General features: G+C 43.3%; 1 protein-coding gene across 2 annotated transcripts in view; it reads left to right on the forward strand.

Moving 5' to 3' along the window:
* LOC123752401 (probable cytochrome P450 49a1) overlaps window positions 1-20,269 on the forward strand; it is a 315,070-nt gene that overhangs the window by 110,385 nt on the left and 184,416 nt on the right. For both annotated transcript variants that reach the window (XM_069334722.1, XM_069334723.1), the window contains one exon: window positions 19,144-19,220. In XM_069334722.1, coding sequence (XP_069190823.1) covers window positions 19,144-19,220 — 77 coding nt within the window. The remainder of the gene's footprint in view (window positions 1-19,143; window positions 19,221-20,269) is intronic.

A 20,269-nucleotide genomic window follows, 5' to 3' on the forward strand; every position in this document is an offset into this window, starting at 1 on the left:
ACATGTCACCCCCGCTTGCTTCCCCTGCACGTCACTCCGGCCTGCTTCCCTGACACTTCACACCTGCCTGCTTCCCTGACACGACACACCGGCCTGCTTCCCTGACACGTCACACCGGCCTGCTTCCCTGACACGACACACCGGCCTGCTTCCCTGACACGTCACCCCGGCCTGCTTCCCTGACACGTCACCCCGGCCTGCTTCTCTGACACGTCACCCCGGCCTGCTTCTCTGACACGACACACCTGCCTGCTTCCCTGACACTTCACACCGGCCTGCTTCCCTGACACTTCACACCGGTCTGCTTCCCTGACACTTCACACCAGCCTGCTTCCCTGACACGACACACCGGCCTGCTTCCCTGACACGTCTTATGTCCCCAGGTAGCCTGAAGGACGAATTTACCCCTATCAGAGTTATTCGCCCAACTAGACCCAATTTAGCGGTCAAAGGAAATGTTGATATGTGAATATGTATTAAATACTTGTCAATTGTTAATGAATAGTTTAAAAGCATGGGCAGAGGATTAACATGTAAATAAGTGACATGACATGAGATATCGAGATTTTGCTGACAAGGTGTGAGGCTCGCTGTGAACGTTTTGACCTCACTTTAGCAGCAAAGGTCGTGAGAGGAGGTTCTACTGTGTTTGTGCTTCTGGCAGTAAAGGAGGAACTCCTAGTTGTATGCTCCGTCAAGAAGAAAGAACCAGTCAGGTGTTTGTGTATGATGCCGGAGGACGACTTAAAGCGCTCAAGTCAGGACTAGAAGGAGCCTGGTGAGGCAGTCCTACAGCAATTTTGTGGGCGACCAGTGAGTGCCATCGTTGAGGATCGGGACCTGAACGCCCCGCATCAGATAAATTCTGTGGTTTGTTTGGGGGAGGAGTTAATTTAATTTTGCCCCGAGGGGCGAGTTTATTGGGCAGCACCACTCATATTGTGAGTGGACATACCGCCATAGCAGCATGTGCAACACTCCCCAAAAGGAAGAAAACCTGCTGGGTTGTTCATCCTGTCACTTGTACCCAAGAGCTGGGACTTGCTTAATTAACTGTCTCAAGTGAACAGCTCCTCAAACAAGAAGATTAACATCTGTCAACCCTTAAAAGCTTACGTTATCTTGCGGGTGCAAAATGGGGGAATCATTTAAGAACAGTATCAATATTTGACAAATAGTGTTTTCCTAACTCAAACAATGTGGGGTTCATTATTCTACACATATTTATAATGTCTCTCAGGTGTTCACATTCACGTAGATAGTGTTCAAGGCGGTGTGCGTCACTCTCATCACAAATTCTGCAACTTCGCTGATCAACAATCGCTTCCATTCCGTATCGCCATGAATATTTATATCCCAGACGGATTCTCGCTATTACTGATTATCTCCCGCGTCCACCTCCTATTCGTCCATAATGATTGGGATTGCCAGCTGCAACCATTTTGTACCATCGTACAGATTCACTGGTTTGTGCTTCTATCCTTCTTTCCTCAGTTACCTTGTCACGGTGATGTTGCCTGACAATACCTCTAATTTGTAGTAGAGTCTTGGGTATGAAGTATTCAATATGGCCTCCTTCAGCAGCCAGCACATCTGCTTGTTCATTCCCACATATTCCAACATGGGAGGGGATCTAGAGAAACTTGATGACTCTTCCCTGATTGGTAAGTACTCTCACAGCTCTCTTAATTTCAGCGACTATTGCAAGATTTTCTGTCCGATTTTTACTTAGGCTTTGCAGTGCTGCTTTTGAATCCCTGCAAATCCCTGCACCATTAGTGTTCCGTTCAAGAAACCGTAACGCCATAACAATGGCAGTTTGTTCTGCTTGCGTTGAAGAGGCATAGTTCTCAATACGCGCTTTTTCTTCAATTCTGCGTTGGAAAGTACTATCCATGATTACCGTGTATGCTGCACCAGCCCTGCCATTGACAGGGTTAGAGGACCCGTCAGTGTAGATTTGATCCAGCTCATCTCCGGCTTCTTTATAAATTTCCTCGAGATACTTGTGCCTCATTTCTTGTGGTATCATGTTGGATTTTTTTCATGCCCATTTCATTGATGATAATCTTGCATGAGTCATCCTCCCAGGGAGGTAACCTCTCTACAGGGAGGAGCTTACGGGCTTGCTCAAGCAGGTGAAGCTCTTCGAGGTAGCAGACTGATCTGTGATGCCATTTTTTGCTTCTCCTGTTTTCCTCTGAAAGAAGCTCAGAGCTCAGTTTTTTCTTAGCAATATCATTGTAATGGGGATCTCTGGCTATCCTAATTGCATGCTTAGCATTCAGCTCCTTAATTCTGCTTTTAACACTGGGGAGAGACAACTCCTCTCGTAGATTAGTCGTTTTGGCAGTTCTTAGAAATCCAAGAATGATTGTCATGGCATCATTTTGAATGCTTTCAAGCCTTTTCATATTGCTTTGGGAGTAGGTGCACAGAACTGGCGCGACATAGTTTATGACGGAGCTCACATAGGCTGTGAACATCACTTTAAGCACGATAATAGAGGCTCCATGTCCTTTCCAGGTAATAACTTTCAGTGCCCTGAGTCGACTTTTGCATGTTTCTATGAGTTGATTGAGCTCCTCTTTCTTCCCCTTGTTAGAGCCGACAGTGACGCCAAGGTATCGATAGTGGTCAACCCATTCAAGTGTTACACCATTAATTTGCAGTTCTTCACTTGCTCTCCGCTTGTGATGGACTGTTCAGTTTTTCCCAAGGTGGGAGCTTGTATTAGGACATCATCTGCATATCCCACTTGTTGTGTTCCTTCAGGAAAATCAGTATTTGCAATGGCGTTCATAAGTACATTGAATAGTGTAGGGCTTAAGACTCGCCTATGTCCCGAGTTTCATATTCATTGTTCTGGAGACTGCTCCATTAAAGCAGACCTTGGCTTTCCTCCCTGTGAGGTAGTCTTCAACCCATTTCATGAGTCTCCCCTTGACACCCAAGCATGCAAGCTCGTCCAGGATCGCAATCCCCTGTGCTATGTCGAAGGCTCCTTTGATGTCAACAAATACAGAGTACCTAGCAGTGTCATTAGCCAAGTAATTAACTATACAATTTGCTGTGCTCCGTCCTTTAACAAATCCATTGACCCCCTCCCCTAACCTGCCTATTTTGTGCAACAGTCGGCTTAGGATGATCCTTTCAAGCATCTTGCAAGTGCATGACACGAGACTGATAGGTCTGTAATTGCAAGGGTCATTAGGCTTCGGTATGGGAACAATTATTGCGTGTTTCCATTGTGTGGGCAACACTCCACTTAGGAATGACTTGTTAAACAGGTGGAGTAGTGGATTCGCAGACACTTCACACAGTGCATTGAGTATGTCGTAGGTGACGCCATCTTCACCAGGTGCAGCACTTTTACCCTTTTTCATAGCGCCCCTTACTTCCTGGGCTGTGATTGGTTCCCCATATTCGTCATCACTAGACAGTGCTCTTGTTATCCTAATTCTTATGTCATCATGTCGCAGGAGCTGTTCCCTGCTGATTTCTGCAGGGAGGGCGGAGGAGGATGCTGCGTCATTCCACTTGTGAATTAGTTCTTCAGCCTTACCCTGGGGGTCTTTGTGAGCCGCAGGCCAGGCTCTGCCCTCCTTAGCTCTATGTATTTTTGCCCACACTTGTCTTGCAGATGTTTCCCGTCCAATAGAGCTAGTGAACTCAAGCCATTGTCTTTCCCGCTCTTTAGTCTTCTCTTCCCTGGCTACTTGACACACAGTTTTAAACAACTCTTGGTTACTTTTAGTGGGATGTCTCCGGTACTCTCTACTCATGTCTCGCACATTTGCATTAAGCATCTTTATGTAATCGTTCTCATACCATTTTATTTGCTTCCTCTGAGGGTTACTTTTTATCTTTTTATTCTAGCATAGTTGAGGCAGTTGATAGATGTAAGGATTGTGATGTTGTGTACCTTGACTTTAGCAAAGCTTTTGATACAGTGCCACATGAAAGACTGATTAAAAAGATTGAGTCTCATGGTATTGGGGGTGCTATATTAAGCTGGATTAGAGCATGGCTATACCAAAGGAAACAGAGAGTTAGTATAAATGGAGTCAAGTCAGAGTGGGAAAATGTTGTAAGTGGGGTGCCTCAGGGCTCTGTCCAGGGACCTCTGTTGTTTATAATATATATAAATGATTTAGATTCAGGTTTGAGCAGCAACATTTGCAAATTTGCCGATGATACGAAAATCGGTAAGGAAATTAATTCGGAGGAGGACTCACTATCACTTCAAGTTGATCTAGATAGGGTTTGGAAATGGTCGAAGGATTGGCAGACGCAGTTTAATGCTGATAAATGTAAAGTTCTGAGGTTAGGTAATGATGATAGTTTTACAAGATACGAGCTAGATGGTGTTGAGATTGCGAAGTCGAATTGCGAAATTGATCTGGGAATTATGATTAGTAAGAATTTAAAACAAAAGGATCAATGCATTGCAATGCAATGCAAATGCAATGTTCGTAATAAGGCAAATCGGACACTTGGATTTATTAATCGCAGCGTTAGTAACAAGACACCTGGTGTGGTTCTCAAGCTATATCTTGCTCTAGTTAGGCCCCATTTAGATTATGCAGTTCAGTTTTGGTCGCCATATTATAGAATGGATATAAAGTCACTTGAACGTGTCCAGCGTAGGATGACTAAGTTAATTCCCCAAATTAGAAATCTTTCATATGAAGAAAGATTAACAAAGCTTAAGTTGCATTCACTGGAAAGGCGAAGAGTTAGGGGTGACATGATAGAGGTTTACAAGTGGGTGAATGGACATAACAAAGGGGATATTAATAGGGTATTAAAAGTATCAACACAAGACAGAACACGAAACAATGGGTATAAATTGGATAAGTTTAGATTTAGGAAAGACTTGGGTAAATACTGGTTCAGTAACAGGGTTGTTGATTTGTGGAACCAATTACCGCGTAACGTGGTGGAGGTGGGGTCCCTCGATTGTTTCAAGCATGGGTTAGACATATATATGAGTGGGATTGGGTGGTTATAAATAGGAGCTGCCTCGTATGAGCCAACAGGCCTTCTGCAGTTGCCTTTGTTCTTATGTTGTTACTTCGCCCAGTCGTACTACGCGGAACTCTGAGACAGCTCTCAATTTGATGATTAAGGTCATCAACAAATGTACCAATGTCTTCTGGGATTTGGTATTCCGTGAACCAGTCACTCATCCTGTTTATGAAATGCGGCCTCATATCTGGTTCGAGTGATAACCTTCTTCTTTTATTTGTCTCATTCCTTCTCTTGCTCATGTGGACAGTGGTAATCAGTGCCTAGTGGTCACTACATAAACTGTGCACAATGTGTGTATTGGCATCCGTGTCCTGTGCATTCAGCAGGAGAGCATAGTCTAATCTTCCTCCTCTGAGTTGAGTTGGCTGTTCATCACCCAGGACTCTAAGGTTTTCACTTCCCCTGACATAGAGTGACAGTTTCCGTCCATTGACATTGGGCTGATGACAGTTGGCACCAAAGTGTGGGTGTCTGGCATTAAGGTCACCGACCAGCAGGGTAGGTTCATCATTAACAAATTCAGGCAATGTGTCAAGGTCAAGTTTACTCTGTGGCACATATAAGTTGATTATATGTAGAGCATTATTGTTTACGTAAAGGGTTACTCCCAGTGATTCAAACTCCATGGTGTTTGGTGTTACTGAGTGTACTGGTGTTACTGTGTGTACTGGTGTTACTGTGTGTACTGGTGTTATTGTGTGCACTGTTGTTACTGCGTGCGCTGATGTGCTGGTGTCCTTGTTGTGTCTGCTGACGTACCTCGGCAGTATGTGTTGCATCATCTTGCACCAGGCTCTGGCTTGCAGGACCTCCACTTGATGGACTCTGCTGTTGCAAGATTTTGAGGATTTGTTCCTGAGTCGTCTTACTCTGACAGAGGGTTTTCTCAAGTTCCGTTTTCTGTGGCAATATTTGGTGGACGATTGGATGAGTTTTTATCATACGGTCTAATAGTGCTGTAACACAAACTTGAGTGACGACCTCCTGGGTGTCAGGAGTGCCTGGAGGGGGAGGCATATGGGCGACAGTGGAGGGGTCTGATTCATTGAAGGATTTGGTGAAGGATTTGGTAAGTCTGATTGGAGCTCTGAGAGCAGAGATGGATTCCCTGCGGGAACATAAGAACATAAGAACAAAGGTAACTGCAGAAGGCCTATTGGCCCATACGAGGCAGCTCCTATTCTATAACCACCCAATCCCACTCATATACTTGTCCAACCCGTGCTTGAAACAATCGAGGGACCCCACCTCCACAATGTTACGCGGCAATTGGTTCCACAAATCAACAACCCTGTTACTGAACCAGTATTTACCCAAGTCTTTCCTAAATCTAAACTTATCCAATTTATATCCATTGTTTCGTGTTCTGTCCTGTGTTGATACTTTTAATACCCTATTAATATCCCCCCGGTTATGTCCATTCATCCACTTGTAAACCTCTATCATGTCACCCCTAACTCTTCGCCTTTCCAGTGAATGCAACTTAAGCTTTGTTAATCTTTCTTCATATGAAAGATTTCTAATTTGGGGAATTAACTTAGTCATCCTACGCTGGACACGTTCAAGTGAATTTATATCCATTCTATAATATGGCGACCAAAACTGAACTGCATAATTTAAATGGGGCCTAACTAGAGCAAGATATAGCTTGAGAACCACACCAGGTGTCTTGTTACTAACGCTGCGATTAATAAATCCAAGTGTCCGATTTGCCTTATTACGAACATTTATGCATTGATCCTTTTGTTTTAAATTCTTACTAATCATAACTCCCAGATCCCTTTCGCAATCCGACTTCGCAATCACAACACCATCTAGCTCGTATCTTGTAACTCTATCATCATTACCTAACCTCAGAACTTTACATTTATCAGCATTAAACTGCATCTGCCAATCCTTTGACCATTTCAAAACCCTATCTAGATCAACTTGAAGTGATAGTGAGTCCTCCTCCGAATTAATTTCCCTACCGATTTTCGTATCATCGGCAAATTTGCAAATGTTGCTACTCAAACCTGAATCTAAATCATTTATATATATTATAAACAACAGAGGTCCCAGGACAGAGCCTTGAGGCACTCCACTTACAACATTTTCCCACTCTGACTTGATTCCATTTATACTAACTCTCTGTTTCCTTTGGTATAGCCATGCCCTAATCCAGCTTAATATAGCACCCCCAATACCATGAGACTCTATTTTTTTAATCAGTCTTTCATGTGGCACTGTATCAAAAGCTTTGCTAAAGTCAAGGTATACAACATCGCAATCCTTACCACTATCAACTGCCTCAACAATGCTAGAATAAAAAGATAACAAATTTGTTAAACATGAACGGCCATTTATAAAACCATGTTGCGACTCAATTATTAATTTATGTTTTTCAAGATGAAGACGAATTTTATTTGCTATTATAGATTCGAGTAACTTTCCCACAATAGACGTTAGGCTAATTGGTCGATAGTTAGACGCAAGTGATCTATCTCCTTTCTTAAAAACTGGTATCACATTAGCAACTTTCCAAAACTCTGGCACTCTGCCTGACTCTATTGATTTATTAAATATGGTTGACAGTGGGTCACAAAGCTCCTCTTTGCATTCTTTAAGCACCCTAGCAAACACTTCATCCGGCCCTGGGGATTTGTTTGGTTTGAGTTTTACTATTTGTTTAAGAACATCCTCCCTGGTAACTGCTAAACTCGTCAACCTGTCCTCGTCCCCACCCACATAGACTTGTTCGGCTGAAGGCATATTGTTAAGTTCCTCTTTAGTAAATACAGATACAAAATATTTATTAAAAATACTACTCATCTCTTCATCACTATCTGTTATTTGACCTGTCTCAGTTTTTAATGGACCTATCCTTTCCCTAGTCTTAGTACGATATAACTGAAAAAACCCTTTAGGATTTGTCTTTGCTTGCCCTGCTATGCGAACTTCATAGTTTCTTTTTGCTTTCCTTATCTCTTTTTTAACATTTCTAACCAGTTGTACGAATTCCTGTTCTAAAGTGACCTCCCCATTTTTAATCCTTTTGTACCAAGCTCTCTTTTTACCTATAAGGTTCTTCAAATTCTTTGTTATCCACTTTGGGTCATTAGTATACGATCTATTCAATTTGTATGGTATACTACGTTCCTGTGCTTTGTTTAGAATATTCTTAAATAAGTTATATATTGAATCCACATCGAAATCCCCATTTAAGTCACCTATCGCTGGGTTCCTGTCTTGCTCCAAGACCGGCCCACACCCCATACCCAAGCCTTTCCAATCAATTAGACCCAAAAAATTTCTTAGGCTATTAAAATCAGCTTTTCGAAAATCTGGCACTTTAACAGAATTTTCTCCTACTGGTCTATTCCATTCTATGCTAAATCTGATTTCTTTGTGATCACTGCTCCCTAGCTCACTCCCTATTTCGATGTCATTAATTTGCGTTTCCCTGTTAGTTAACACTAAATCTAAAATATTATTTTCCCGTGTTGGTTCCTTAATGTGTTGCGTAAGAAAGCAATCGTCAATTAATTCTAGAAAATCTTCTGCTTCACTATTCCCTGTTTTGTTCAACCAGTTTATTCCGCTAAAATTAAAGTCACCCATGACATAAATACTGTTAGATCTAGATGCTCTAGATATTTCATCCCATAGATGCTTTGCTTCCATTCTGTCTAAATTTGGTGGCCTATATATTACTCCTATTATAATATTATTAGCTTTTTCGTTTAATTCAATCCAAATAGTTTCTGTGTGTGGCTCTGTTTTGATTCCCTCTTTGAGACTACATTTCAAATTGTCCCTAACATATATGGCTACTCCACCTCCTCGTCTAATATATCTATCTGTGTGAAATAGTTTAAATCCATATATTTGATATTCAGCTAATAGTTCTCTATTTTCTACATTCATCCACGTTTCGGTAAGTGCAATAATATCTATTTTTTCTGTGCAGACAAGAGCATTTAATTCGTTAATTTTATTTCTTAGACTTCTACTGTTAGTGTAATATACCCTAAGTGAATTGTTATTTTGCGGACCTTCTCTTTCCCTGATCGTTTTGCCAATTCCTTTCTCCCACAAACACATACTTTTATTACCTCCTTCCTCCAAATCAATTCCCATACCTCTATCTACTAACAGTTTAAACCCAAACAAACACCTCTAACCACTTCTTCTAGCGAGTTCGCAACAGCAACAACCCCAGCTCTCGATAGATGCACCCCATCACGAGCATACATTTCATTTCTTCCATAGAAGTGTTCCCAGTTGTCTATGAAAGATATTGCATTTGATTTGCAATATCTTTCCAGCCGGCAATTGACACCAAGTGCCCTCGATATCCATTCATTTCCCACTCCCTTTCTTGGAAGAATGCCACATATGATCGGGATTCCTCCCTTGCTCCTAACTAACTCTATGGCTGTTTTATACCTCTGAATCAGTTCCTCACTCCTGACTCGACCAACATCATTTCCTCCCACGCTAATGCAAATAATGGGATTGTTCCCATTACCAGCCATAATATCATTCATGTTGTTTATAATATCACCAATGCCAGCTCCGGGATAGCAAACCCTTAACCTGTTCCCCCTATCTCTAGCACAAAACATTCTATCCAAATACCTTATCTGGGAATCTCCCACAACTAATGTTTGCTTAGGTACTTCCTTTACTTTCTGAGGGGCCTGCGCTTCCTTTCTCTTCGTTGCTTTCCCTTTTGCGCGATCCACAGTCTCTCCACAGCACTCGTCCTCCAAAACTTCAAATGAATTTGAAGTTGCTATGGCGTTTGAAGGCGGCTTTATCAAGGTCTTCTTAAGGCCCCTGTCTTTCGCAACTCTCCAAGACGAGGTCCCTTTACTGCTGGTCTCCTCCTTCGTTACTTCTCGTTGTTTTTTAAGCTGACGCACCTCCTCCCGCAGAGAGTCCAACTCTGTCCTCAGGGCTCCCACTAGAGTCACCAGGTCCTTCACTACAACTTCCATATTGCTATGATAATATAACAGGGAGGAGGTACGACGGCTGAGACTTTGGGAGGAAACGAAGGAGGAGACCAGTGTTGACAGGACCTCATCGTGGAGAGTCGTGAAGGACAGGGGTCTTAAGAAGACTTTGACAAGGCCGCCTACAGACGCCCTAAGGACAGCAAATTCATTTGCCGTGTTGGAGGACGAGTGCTGTGGTGCGCCTGCACCGAGGAAATCAGCGAGGAGCGGCGGAGCGCAGGCCCCTCAGGCTGCTCAGAAAGTTAAGGAGGTGCCGAAGCGAATTTTGGTTGTGGGAGATTCCCAGGTGAGGTATTTAGACAGAACGTTTTGTGCCAGAGATAGTGGGAACAGATTAAGGGTTTGCTATCCAGGAGCTGGAATTGGTGATATTGTTGGAAACATGAATGATATTATGACGGGAAATGGGAACAAACCCATTATTTGTATTAGTGCAGGGGGTAATGATGTTGGGCGAGTTAGGAGTGAGGAACTAATACAGAGATTCAGGACAGCCATTGAATTAGTTAGGAGCAAGGGAGGAATCCCGATCATATGTGGCATTCTTCCAAGAAAGGGAGTGGGAAATGAATGGATGTCGAGGGCACTTGGTGACACTTGCCGGCTGGAAAGATATTGCAAATCAAATGCAATATCTTTCATAGACAACTGGGAACACATCTATGGAAGAAATTAAATGTATGCTCGTGATGGGGTGCATCTATCGAGGGCTGGGGTTGTTGCTGTTGCGAACTCGTTGGAACCAGTGGTTAGAGGTGTTTGTTTGGGTTTAAACTGTTAGTAGATAGTGGTATGGGAATTGATTTGGAGGAAGGAGGTAATAAAAGTATGTGTTCGTGGGAGAAAAGAATTGGCAAAATGATCAGGGAAAGAAAAGGGCCTCAAAATAACAATTCACTTAGGATATATTACACTAACAGTAGAAGTCTAAGAAATAAAATTAATGAATTAAATGCTCTTGTCTGCACAGAAAAAATAGATATTATTGCACTTACCGAAACGTGGATGAATGTAGAAAATAGAGAACTATTAGCTGAATATCAGATAAATGGATTTAAACTATTTCGCACAGATAGATGTATTAGACGAGGAGGGGGAGTAGCCATATATGTTAGGGACAATTTGAAATGTGGTCTCAAAGAGGGAATCAAAACTGAGCCACACACAGAAACTATTTGGATAGAATTAAACGAAAAAGCAAATAATATTATAATAGGAGTTATATATAGGTCACCCAATTTAGACAGATTGGAAGCAAAGCATCTATGGGATGAAATATCTAGAGCATCTAGATCTAACAGTATTTATGTCATGGGTGACTTTAATTTTAGTGGAATAAACTGGGTGAACAAAACAGGGAATAGTGAAGCAGAAGATTTTCTAGAATTAATTGACGATTGCTTTCTTACGCAACACATTAAGGAACCAACGCGGGAAAATAATATTTTAGATTTAGTGTTAACTAACAGGGAAACACAAATTAATGACATCGAAATAGGGAGTGAGCTAGGGAACAGTGATCACAAAGTAATCAGATTTAGCATAGAATGGAATAGACCTGTAGGAGAAAATTCTGTTAAAGTGCCAGATTTTCGAAAAGCTGATTTTAATAGCCTAAGAAATTTTTTGGGTCAAATAGATTGGAAAGTCTTGGGTATGGGGTGTGGGCCTGTCTTAGAGCGAGACATGAACCCAGCGATAGGTGACGTAAAAGGGGATTTCGATGTGGATTTAATATATAACTTATTTAAGAATATTCTAAGCAAAGCACAGGAACGTAGTATACCATACAAATTGAATAGATCGAATACTAATGATCCAAAGTGGATAACAAATAATTTAAAGAACCTTATAGGTAAAAAGAGAGCTTGGTACAAAAGGATTAAAAATGGGGAAGTCAGTTTAGAACAGGAATTCATACAACTGGTTAGAAATGTTAAAAAAGAGATTAGGAAAGCAAAAAGAAACTATGAAGTTCGCATAGCAGAGCAAGCAAAGTCAAATCCTAAAGGTTTTTTTCAGTTATATCGAACTAAGACTAGGGAAAGGATAGGTCCATTAAAATCTGAGACAGGTCAAATAACGGATAATGACAAGGAGATGAGTAGTATTTTTAACAATTATTTTATATCTGTATTTACTAAAGAACTTAACAATATGCCTTCAGCCGAACAAGTCTATGTGGGTGGGGACGAGGACAGGTTGACGAGTTTAACAGTTACCAGGGAGGATGTTCTTAAACAAATAGTAAAACTCAAACCAAACAAATCCCCAGGGCCGGATGAAGTGTTTGCAGGGTGCTTAAAGAATGCAAAGAGGAGCTTTGTGACCCACTGTCAACCATATTTAATAAATCAATAGAGTCAGGAAGAGTGCCAGAGTTTTGGAAAGTTGCTAATTTGATACCAGTTTTTAAGAAAGGAGATAGATCACTTGCGTCTAACTATCGACCAATTAGCCTAACGTCTATTGTGGGAAAGTTACTCGAATCTATAATAGCAAATAAAATTCGTCTTCATCTTGAAAAACATAAATTAATAATTGAGTCGCAACATGGTTTTATAAATGGCCGTTCATGTTTAACAAATTTGTTATCTTTTTATTCTAGCATTGTTGAGGCAGTTGATAGTGGTAAGGATTGCGATGTTGTGTACCTTGACTTTAGCAAAGATTTTGATACAGTGCCACATGAAAGACTGATTAAAAAGATTGAGTCTCATGGTATTGGGGGTGCTATATTAAGCTGGATTAGGGCATGGCTATACTAAAGGAAACAGAGAGTTAGTATAAATGGAGTCAAGTCAGAGTGGGAAAATGTTGTAAGTGGGGTGCCTCAGGGCTCTGTCCTGGGACCTCTGTTGTTTATAATATATATAAATGATTTAGATTCAGGTTTGAGTAGCAACATTTGCAAATTTAAGAACATAAGGACATAAGAACAAAGGTAACTGCAGAAGGCCTATTGGCCCATACGAGGCAGCTCCTATTCTATAACCGCCCAATCCCACTCATATACTTGTCCAACCCGCGCTTGAAACAATCGAGGGACACCACCTCCACCACGTTACGCGGCAATTGGTTCCACAAATCAACAACCCTGTTGTTGATTTGTGGACACTATTTGTGGACACTATATTTGAACACTATCACTTCAAGTTGATCTAGATAGGGTTTTGAAATGGTCGAAGGATTGGCAGATGCAGTTTAATGCTGATAAATGTAAAGTTCTGAGGTTAGGTAATGATGATAGGGTTACAAGATACGAGCTAGATGGTGTTGAGATTGCGAAGTCGAATTGCGAAAGGGATCTGGGAGTTATGATTAGCAAGAATTTAAAACAAAAGGATCAATGCATAAATGTTCGTAATAAATCAAATCGGACACTTGGATTTATTAATCGCAGCGTTAGTAACAAGACACCTGGTGTGGTTCTCTAGCTATATCTTGCTCTAGTTAGGCCCCATTTAGATTATGCAGTTCAGTTTTGGTCGCAATATTATAGAATGGATATAAATTCACTTGAACGTGTCCAGCGTAGGATGACTAAGTTAATTCCCCAAATTAGAAATCTTTCATATGAAGAAAGATTAACAAAGCTTAAGTTGCATTCACTGGAAAGGCGAAGAGTTAGGGGTGACATGAAAGAGGTTTACAAGTGGGTGAATGGACATAACAAAGGGGATATTAATAGGGTATTAAAAGTATCAACACAAGACAGAACACGAAACAATGGGTATAAATTGGATAAGTTTAGATTTAGGAAAGACTTGGGTAAATACTGGTTCAGTAACAGGGTTGTTGATTTGTTGAACCAATTGCCGCGTAACATTGTGGAGGTGGGGTCCGTCGATTGTTTCAAGCATGGGTTGGACATGTATATGAGTGGGATTGGGTGGTTATAAATAGGAGCTGCCTCGCATGGGCCAACAGGCCTTCTGCAGTTGCCTTTGTTCTTATGTTCTTACCCGGGAGGATGTAATTAAACAATTAGAAAAACTAAAACCAAACAAATCCCCAGGGCCGGATGAAGTGTTTGCCAGGGTGCTTAAAGAATGCAAAGAGGAGCTTTCCGAGCCACTGTCTACCATATTTAATAAATCAGTAGAGTCAAGCAGAGTGCCAGAGTCATGGAAGGTAGCTAATGTGGTACCAATTTTTAAGAAAGGAGATAGATCACTTGCGTCAAACTATCGGCCAATTAGCCTAACGTCTATTGTGGGAAAGTTACTTGAATCAATAATTGCAAATACAATTCGTCTCCATCTTGAAAAACATAAATTAATAAATGAGTCGCATCATGGTTTTACAAATGGCCGTTCATGTTTAACAAATTTGCTAACTTTTTATTCCAGCATTGTTGAGGCAGTTGGTAGTGGTAAGGATTGTGATGTTGTGTACCTTGACTTTAGCAAAGCTTTTGATACAGTGCCACATGAAAGACTAATTAAAAAAATAGAAGCTCATGGTATTGGGGGTGCTATATTAAGTTAGATTAGGGCATGGCTATTCCAAAGGAAACAGAGAGTTAGTATAAATGGGGTTAAGTCAGAGTGGGATAATGTTGTTAGTGGAGTACCTCAGGGCTCTGTCCTGGGACCTCTGTTGTTTATAATATATATAAATGATTTAGACTCAGGTTTGAGTAGCAACATTTGCAAATTTGCCGATGATACGAAAATCGGTAGGGAAATTAATTCGGAGGAGGACTCACTATCACTTCAAGTTGATCTAGATAAGGTTTTGAAATGGTCAAAGGATTGGCAAATGCAGTTTAATGCTGACAAATGTAAAGTTCTGAGGCTAGGTAATGATGATAGAGTTACAAGATACGAGCTAGATGGTGTTGAGATTGCGAAGTCGGATTATGAAAGGGATCTGGGAGTTATGATTAGTAAGAATTTAAAACAAAGGGATCAATGCATGAATGTTCGTAATAAGGCGAATAGGACACTGGGATTTATTAATCGAAGCGTTAGTAACAAGACACCTGGTGTGGTTCCTAAGCTATATCTTGCTCTGGTTAGGCCCCATTTAGATTATGCAGTTCAGTTTTGGTCGCCGTATTATAGAATGGATATAAATTCACTTGAACGTGTCCAACGTAGGATGACTAAGTTATTTCCCCAAATAAGAAATCTTTCATATGAAGAAAGATTAACAAAGCTTAAGTTGCATTCACTGAAAGGCGAAGAGTTAGGGGTGACATGATAGAGGTTTACAAGTGGGTGAATGGACATAACAAAGGGGATATTAATAGGGTATTAAAAGTATCAACACGAGACAGAACACGAAACAATGGGTATAAATTGGATAAGTTTAGATTTAGGAAAGACTTGGGTAAATACTGGTAACAGGGTTGTTGATTTGTGGAACCAATTGCCGCGTAACGTGGTGGAGGTGGGGTCCCTCGATTGTTTCAAGCGCGGGTTGGACAAGTATATGAGTGGGATTGGGTGGTTATAAATAGGAGCTGCCTCGTATGGGCCAATAAGCCTTCTGCAGTTACCTTTGTTCTTATGTTCTTATTGGTATGGGTTTGGAGGTTAGGTGGTGGTGTGACACCTTGGGTAGAGATTGAGGTGTGGGTGGGTGGGTTTCCTGGAGGGGGAAGAGGTGGGAAGGCCAAAGGGATGGGGGGAGCGGTGGTGGCTGGCTACACTGCTCCTGCCCACGGCCCATGCCTGATTCCCCTCCCCACCCTGGGTATCCTTGTTCACTGAGTGATCACTACCCCAGACTGTTGTCGGTCTACTGTGAGCTGGACCCTGGGCTGGTCCCTGAACTGGACCCTGGCTTGCTGTGAGACTGTTCACCGAGCCATTCCCGCCGCTGTTCACTGGTCCACCTGCGGTTTGATTTGGTGGCCTCGAGCCCTGCCAAGTAGGCTTCGCGCTACAATACCTGTTCCAAGCATGGTGGGGCTGCTTGCAGTTGACACATTTAGGTATTACCCCGCCACCCCCACCCAGTGCAAGCTTAACTAGGCACTGCTTGGTGTCGTGAGAGCCACTGCAGCACCCACACTAATTGGGCGATCATACTGCCACGTTCCGTGATCCCACCGTTGACAGTTGCCACATAAGGATGGGCTGCCAATATACCTCTCCACTTTGCACGCCCTCATTTCTGGTACTTTAATGACTGGGGACAGGTCTCTCCTCCACAGAGCGATTGCCTGATTTTGGGCAGTCCCCCCTGGTCCAGTGTTGCGTTCGACCCAAACAAGCTCTTTAAAGACCTTGAGAAATTCCACGTCAACATGAATACTGTAGTTCTTGATTATAATTTAAGTTTGTCTTGTCCGTGGGTTTGCTTCCAACAATTTAACATTCTTACCTTGATACTCAAGACTGGTCTCTGTGCCCCTGCACCCGTGCACTAACATTGCCACCTACACACCTGCTCTCTATGCGATACTCTGCTCTGTGGGCGCAGGCGACTTCAATAATCCATCTGTACTTATCAGCTGTTGTCAATCCCATTTCAGGAAAGATTAGGGTGTGTCACTCACTATCATCGTTGTTGCTGCTGCTCACCCTGTCGCTTGTCCCGCCTCACGTTTCCTTTGTTTTGGACTAGTTGGAAGCCAGCATCATTATCATCCTCCGCTGCCCCGGAGGTCGCCATGTGGGGGACCCTTACCGGAGGGTCCCGGGTGGGTTGCCCATGCAAGGAATGGCTGGTATACCCGGAGACCTTATGGTCTCCGGGTATACCAGCCAGGAGACCATATGGTCTCCGGGTATACCAGCCATGTTCTCTTGTTGTCTCGACCAACTTCTTGTCGTTATACGCTCCATCTTTTGGCTGTGGCTCATTTCATGTGTTCTTGGGTGGTATGCCTTCAGCACTACACTCTACCTTGCACACACATACACATATAGACACCTCCTAAAGCACTATGGTCGCAGTTCTCACACGTAGTGTTGGGGCACTATACAGTATGGGGTGTCCTGGCGGTCTCTCGTGTAAACACGACAGTCGCACACACAAACCGCGTGTGGGTAGGGAGGGCACAAGGACTATTTTACACACGAGTCGTGCCTGGGGCAGCCAGGTAGTAGCTGGTGACCCGTCCTCCACACACTGCTCCCCTCAGTGATCGTGAATTTCGCCAAATAAGTAATTACTGCTATGATTTCTGGTCAATCCACACATTCACGGCCTACCACAGTTGGCAGGAGGGGCGTTGACTTGGTGCCGCTGCAGCTGACCTATTTTGCACACTAAAGACTAACACTTAGGCCTAGGCCTGTGTCGAAAGGCAGGACGAGTACATCCTGATCTACTGCTCCCCCTCTGGCTGGAGGTAAACTGGGGGAGGAGTTGATGGAAGAACTTCGAGGCCAAGGGAGAAGTTAATGGAGGAAACTTCGAGGCTGGAGAAGTGAAGGCTGAACTCTGAGGTAGAGCAGAACCCCATAATGAGGGGTGGACCTCAAGCTGTGTAAAGGATCAGTGAAGAGGAGTTTCACGTGTCTGTGGGATCAGTGGTGAAGCATCACTGGTGTTTGATGAGAACGTCATTGTGTAGCAGTTTAGGAGGACTGCAGAAGAGCCTTGTTGACTACTTTGAAGAACCTAGAGTTATACATGGTAGTAAGCCTTTAGGACCAGAACAGAGGTTCATGGTGATCACACATGATGTATAAGGGGAGAGTTTGAATGCTTAGTGGTGTGTAAGGCGCAGTGGAAAGTGGGAGATTGATTTCTTTTTGTGTTGGGGACTTTTATGCTGATGTTTCTAGTGTTACAGCCATAGGCTGAGTTGTATATATATTTTAGGGCTGATTGTACCATATTATTACCATGAGACTTAACCTTACTTGGTGAGGGAGTAGTAAGTGACGAGCCAAGAGTTGAGTAGCCACTTGATATGGACGGTTAGGGAAGCCAGGATAGGATATTGGATTGCTACCAGGTTATAGTAGCTTAGAGTGTTGTATGTTAATATTTTATCGCTCATATTTCGCGTATTGTATATGTTCTTTTGCTTATTAAATGTATATTGTTAGCTGGCTTTTATTCTTGTCCTGGTGAGGCTTCCAGAAAGCAGAAGTGACGTGTCAGGGGAAGTAGCAAGGGGTGACGTGTCAGGGAAGAATGCAATAGAGAGAAATAAAGAGAAAGGATCACAGCTGTAGACAGGGTGACAGAAACTACTAATTTGCAAAAGGGGGATTGAGGAGATCATTCCAAACAAGGAGAGAGTGGGAAGTCACGGCAGCTCAAGTAGGGTGTGTACATAAGACAACGAGGCCAGAGTTGGAGCGCACCCCTAGATATGTGATGCTGAACCCCTCTCCGCGATCAAGAGGCATACCGGGTGATCTCCTGAGAAAACTTCAAGCACTCCAGAGTTCATTTCTGGTTGACCGTCGGTAGCGGGAGTGTGGCTGCCGAGGTCGGTTGTCTGTTCCGGCAGAGGGTGGTTGGGGATGTTGTCCACCTGTACGCAAGTAACAGTCTGGTGCAGCAACCAGAGTTCTCTTTGGAGGTTTAAGTTCCATAAGCCCAACCCCCTCAAGTCAGAACACACGTCACCCCTGCCTGCTTCCTTGACACGTCACTCCTGCTTGCTACCCTGACTCGTCTCCCCTGCCTGCTTCCCTGACACGTCACCCCTGCCTGATTCCCCTGACACGTCACTCCTACCTGCTTCCCTGACACGTCACCCCGGCAGTCTTCCCTGACACGTCACCCCGGCATTCTTCCCTGACACGTCACCCCGGCATTCTTCCCTGACACGTCACCCCGGCCTGCTTCCCCTGACACGTCACTTCCGCCTGCTTCCCTGACACAACAACCTTGCCTGCTTCCCTGACACGTCACCCTCTCCTGCTTCCCCCTGACACGTCACCCCGCCACCCCAGCTATCAGGGCTCGTGTGTTGGAACCTTCGTAACATCTTAGTGTAGTCAGAGACCACCAAACTGGCAGGTGTTGGTATGCAAGGCTTCCCTGCAACATTTTACCGCGTCTCTCGCCATGGAAGGATGGGGATGGGGAATAAATTCTAGCTTGCAATGTTACAGTCCATCCATATAGCTGTCTCTGATGTTGTTAACTGGGCAGAGGTATGTTTACCTCTCGACTCTCCCAACAGATGTGGCGGACTGCGGGACGACAAGAACGAGCTTCCTGGAGAGTTCATGGACGAGCTCTTCAAGTGGGCGCTTGAGTGTGAGTACTGCCGGCCTCTCTTACACCATCCTGGCTCCTTTATTATGTTCATGTTTTATCAGCTCAAATATCATTTTTGGCCGTTTAACTTTCACGTACACAGATAGCATCTGGATAACGTAGGTAAAGAAGTTTGAAAAATGCTGTTTTTTTTCTAAAAAAAATATTAATTGTTCAAAAATAGGGAATAATCTAAATAACAAGATATTCAAACATGGTAATTTGATTCAAAACTAGCTTTAAATATTCCTAGTCTTTCTTAACTCTGCATGCCCTACGGGAAATTATGCTTATATTCGCAATATATCCACCTATAAAATGTTTAATATAACAGATAATGGCTGTCAGTCTATCTGTCTGTCTGTCGGTGACTAGACGGGATCACTCACCGCCACTCTAAAAGAGAGGTCCTGTAGACAGTTCTCAAACCACCTCATCACGTAACCCGAGAGTCCTAGGCTAGCCAAGACCTGAAGGACAGCAGGATGTGATGCAGATTTAAACGCATTCAGGATGTCAAAGAAAGCTGCAAGAGGCACCCCTCGTTCGGCGATAAGCGTACATTATTTGATGTACCAAGTTGAGGAGACAGTCCATCGTGCTCCTTCCCGGAGGTCGAAATCCACTGAAACTCTCTGGCAGGAGATTCGAAGTCTCCACAAGCCACTGCTGTTGGAGGTGTACCAGGCGTTCCACCAATTTCCGTAGAAATGGAAGCAGACTGATGGGTCGATTCAAACTCGGGACCCAAAACATCCCGTCGAGGCTTGGGAGAAGGGGTTATCTTGAGGTTATCTTGAGATGATTTCGGGGCTTTAGTGTCCCCGCGGCCCGGTCCTCGACCAGGCCTCCACCCCCAGGAAGCAACCTGTGACAGCTGACTAACTCCCAGGTACCTATTTACTGCTAGGTAAAAGGGGCATTCAGGGTGAAAGAAACTTTGCCCATTTGTTTCTGCCTCGTGCGGGAATCGAACCCGCGCCACAGAAATACGAGTCCTGCGCGCTATCCACCAGGCTACGAGGCCACCCCGGGAGGTGGCCACCCCC

The sequence above is a fragment of the Procambarus clarkii genome, chromosome 31, assembly GCF_040958095.1.
Source record: "Procambarus clarkii isolate CNS0578487 chromosome 31, FALCON_Pclarkii_2.0, whole genome shotgun sequence".
Classification (NCBI taxonomy): domain Eukaryota; kingdom Metazoa; phylum Arthropoda; class Malacostraca; order Decapoda; family Cambaridae; genus Procambarus; species Procambarus clarkii.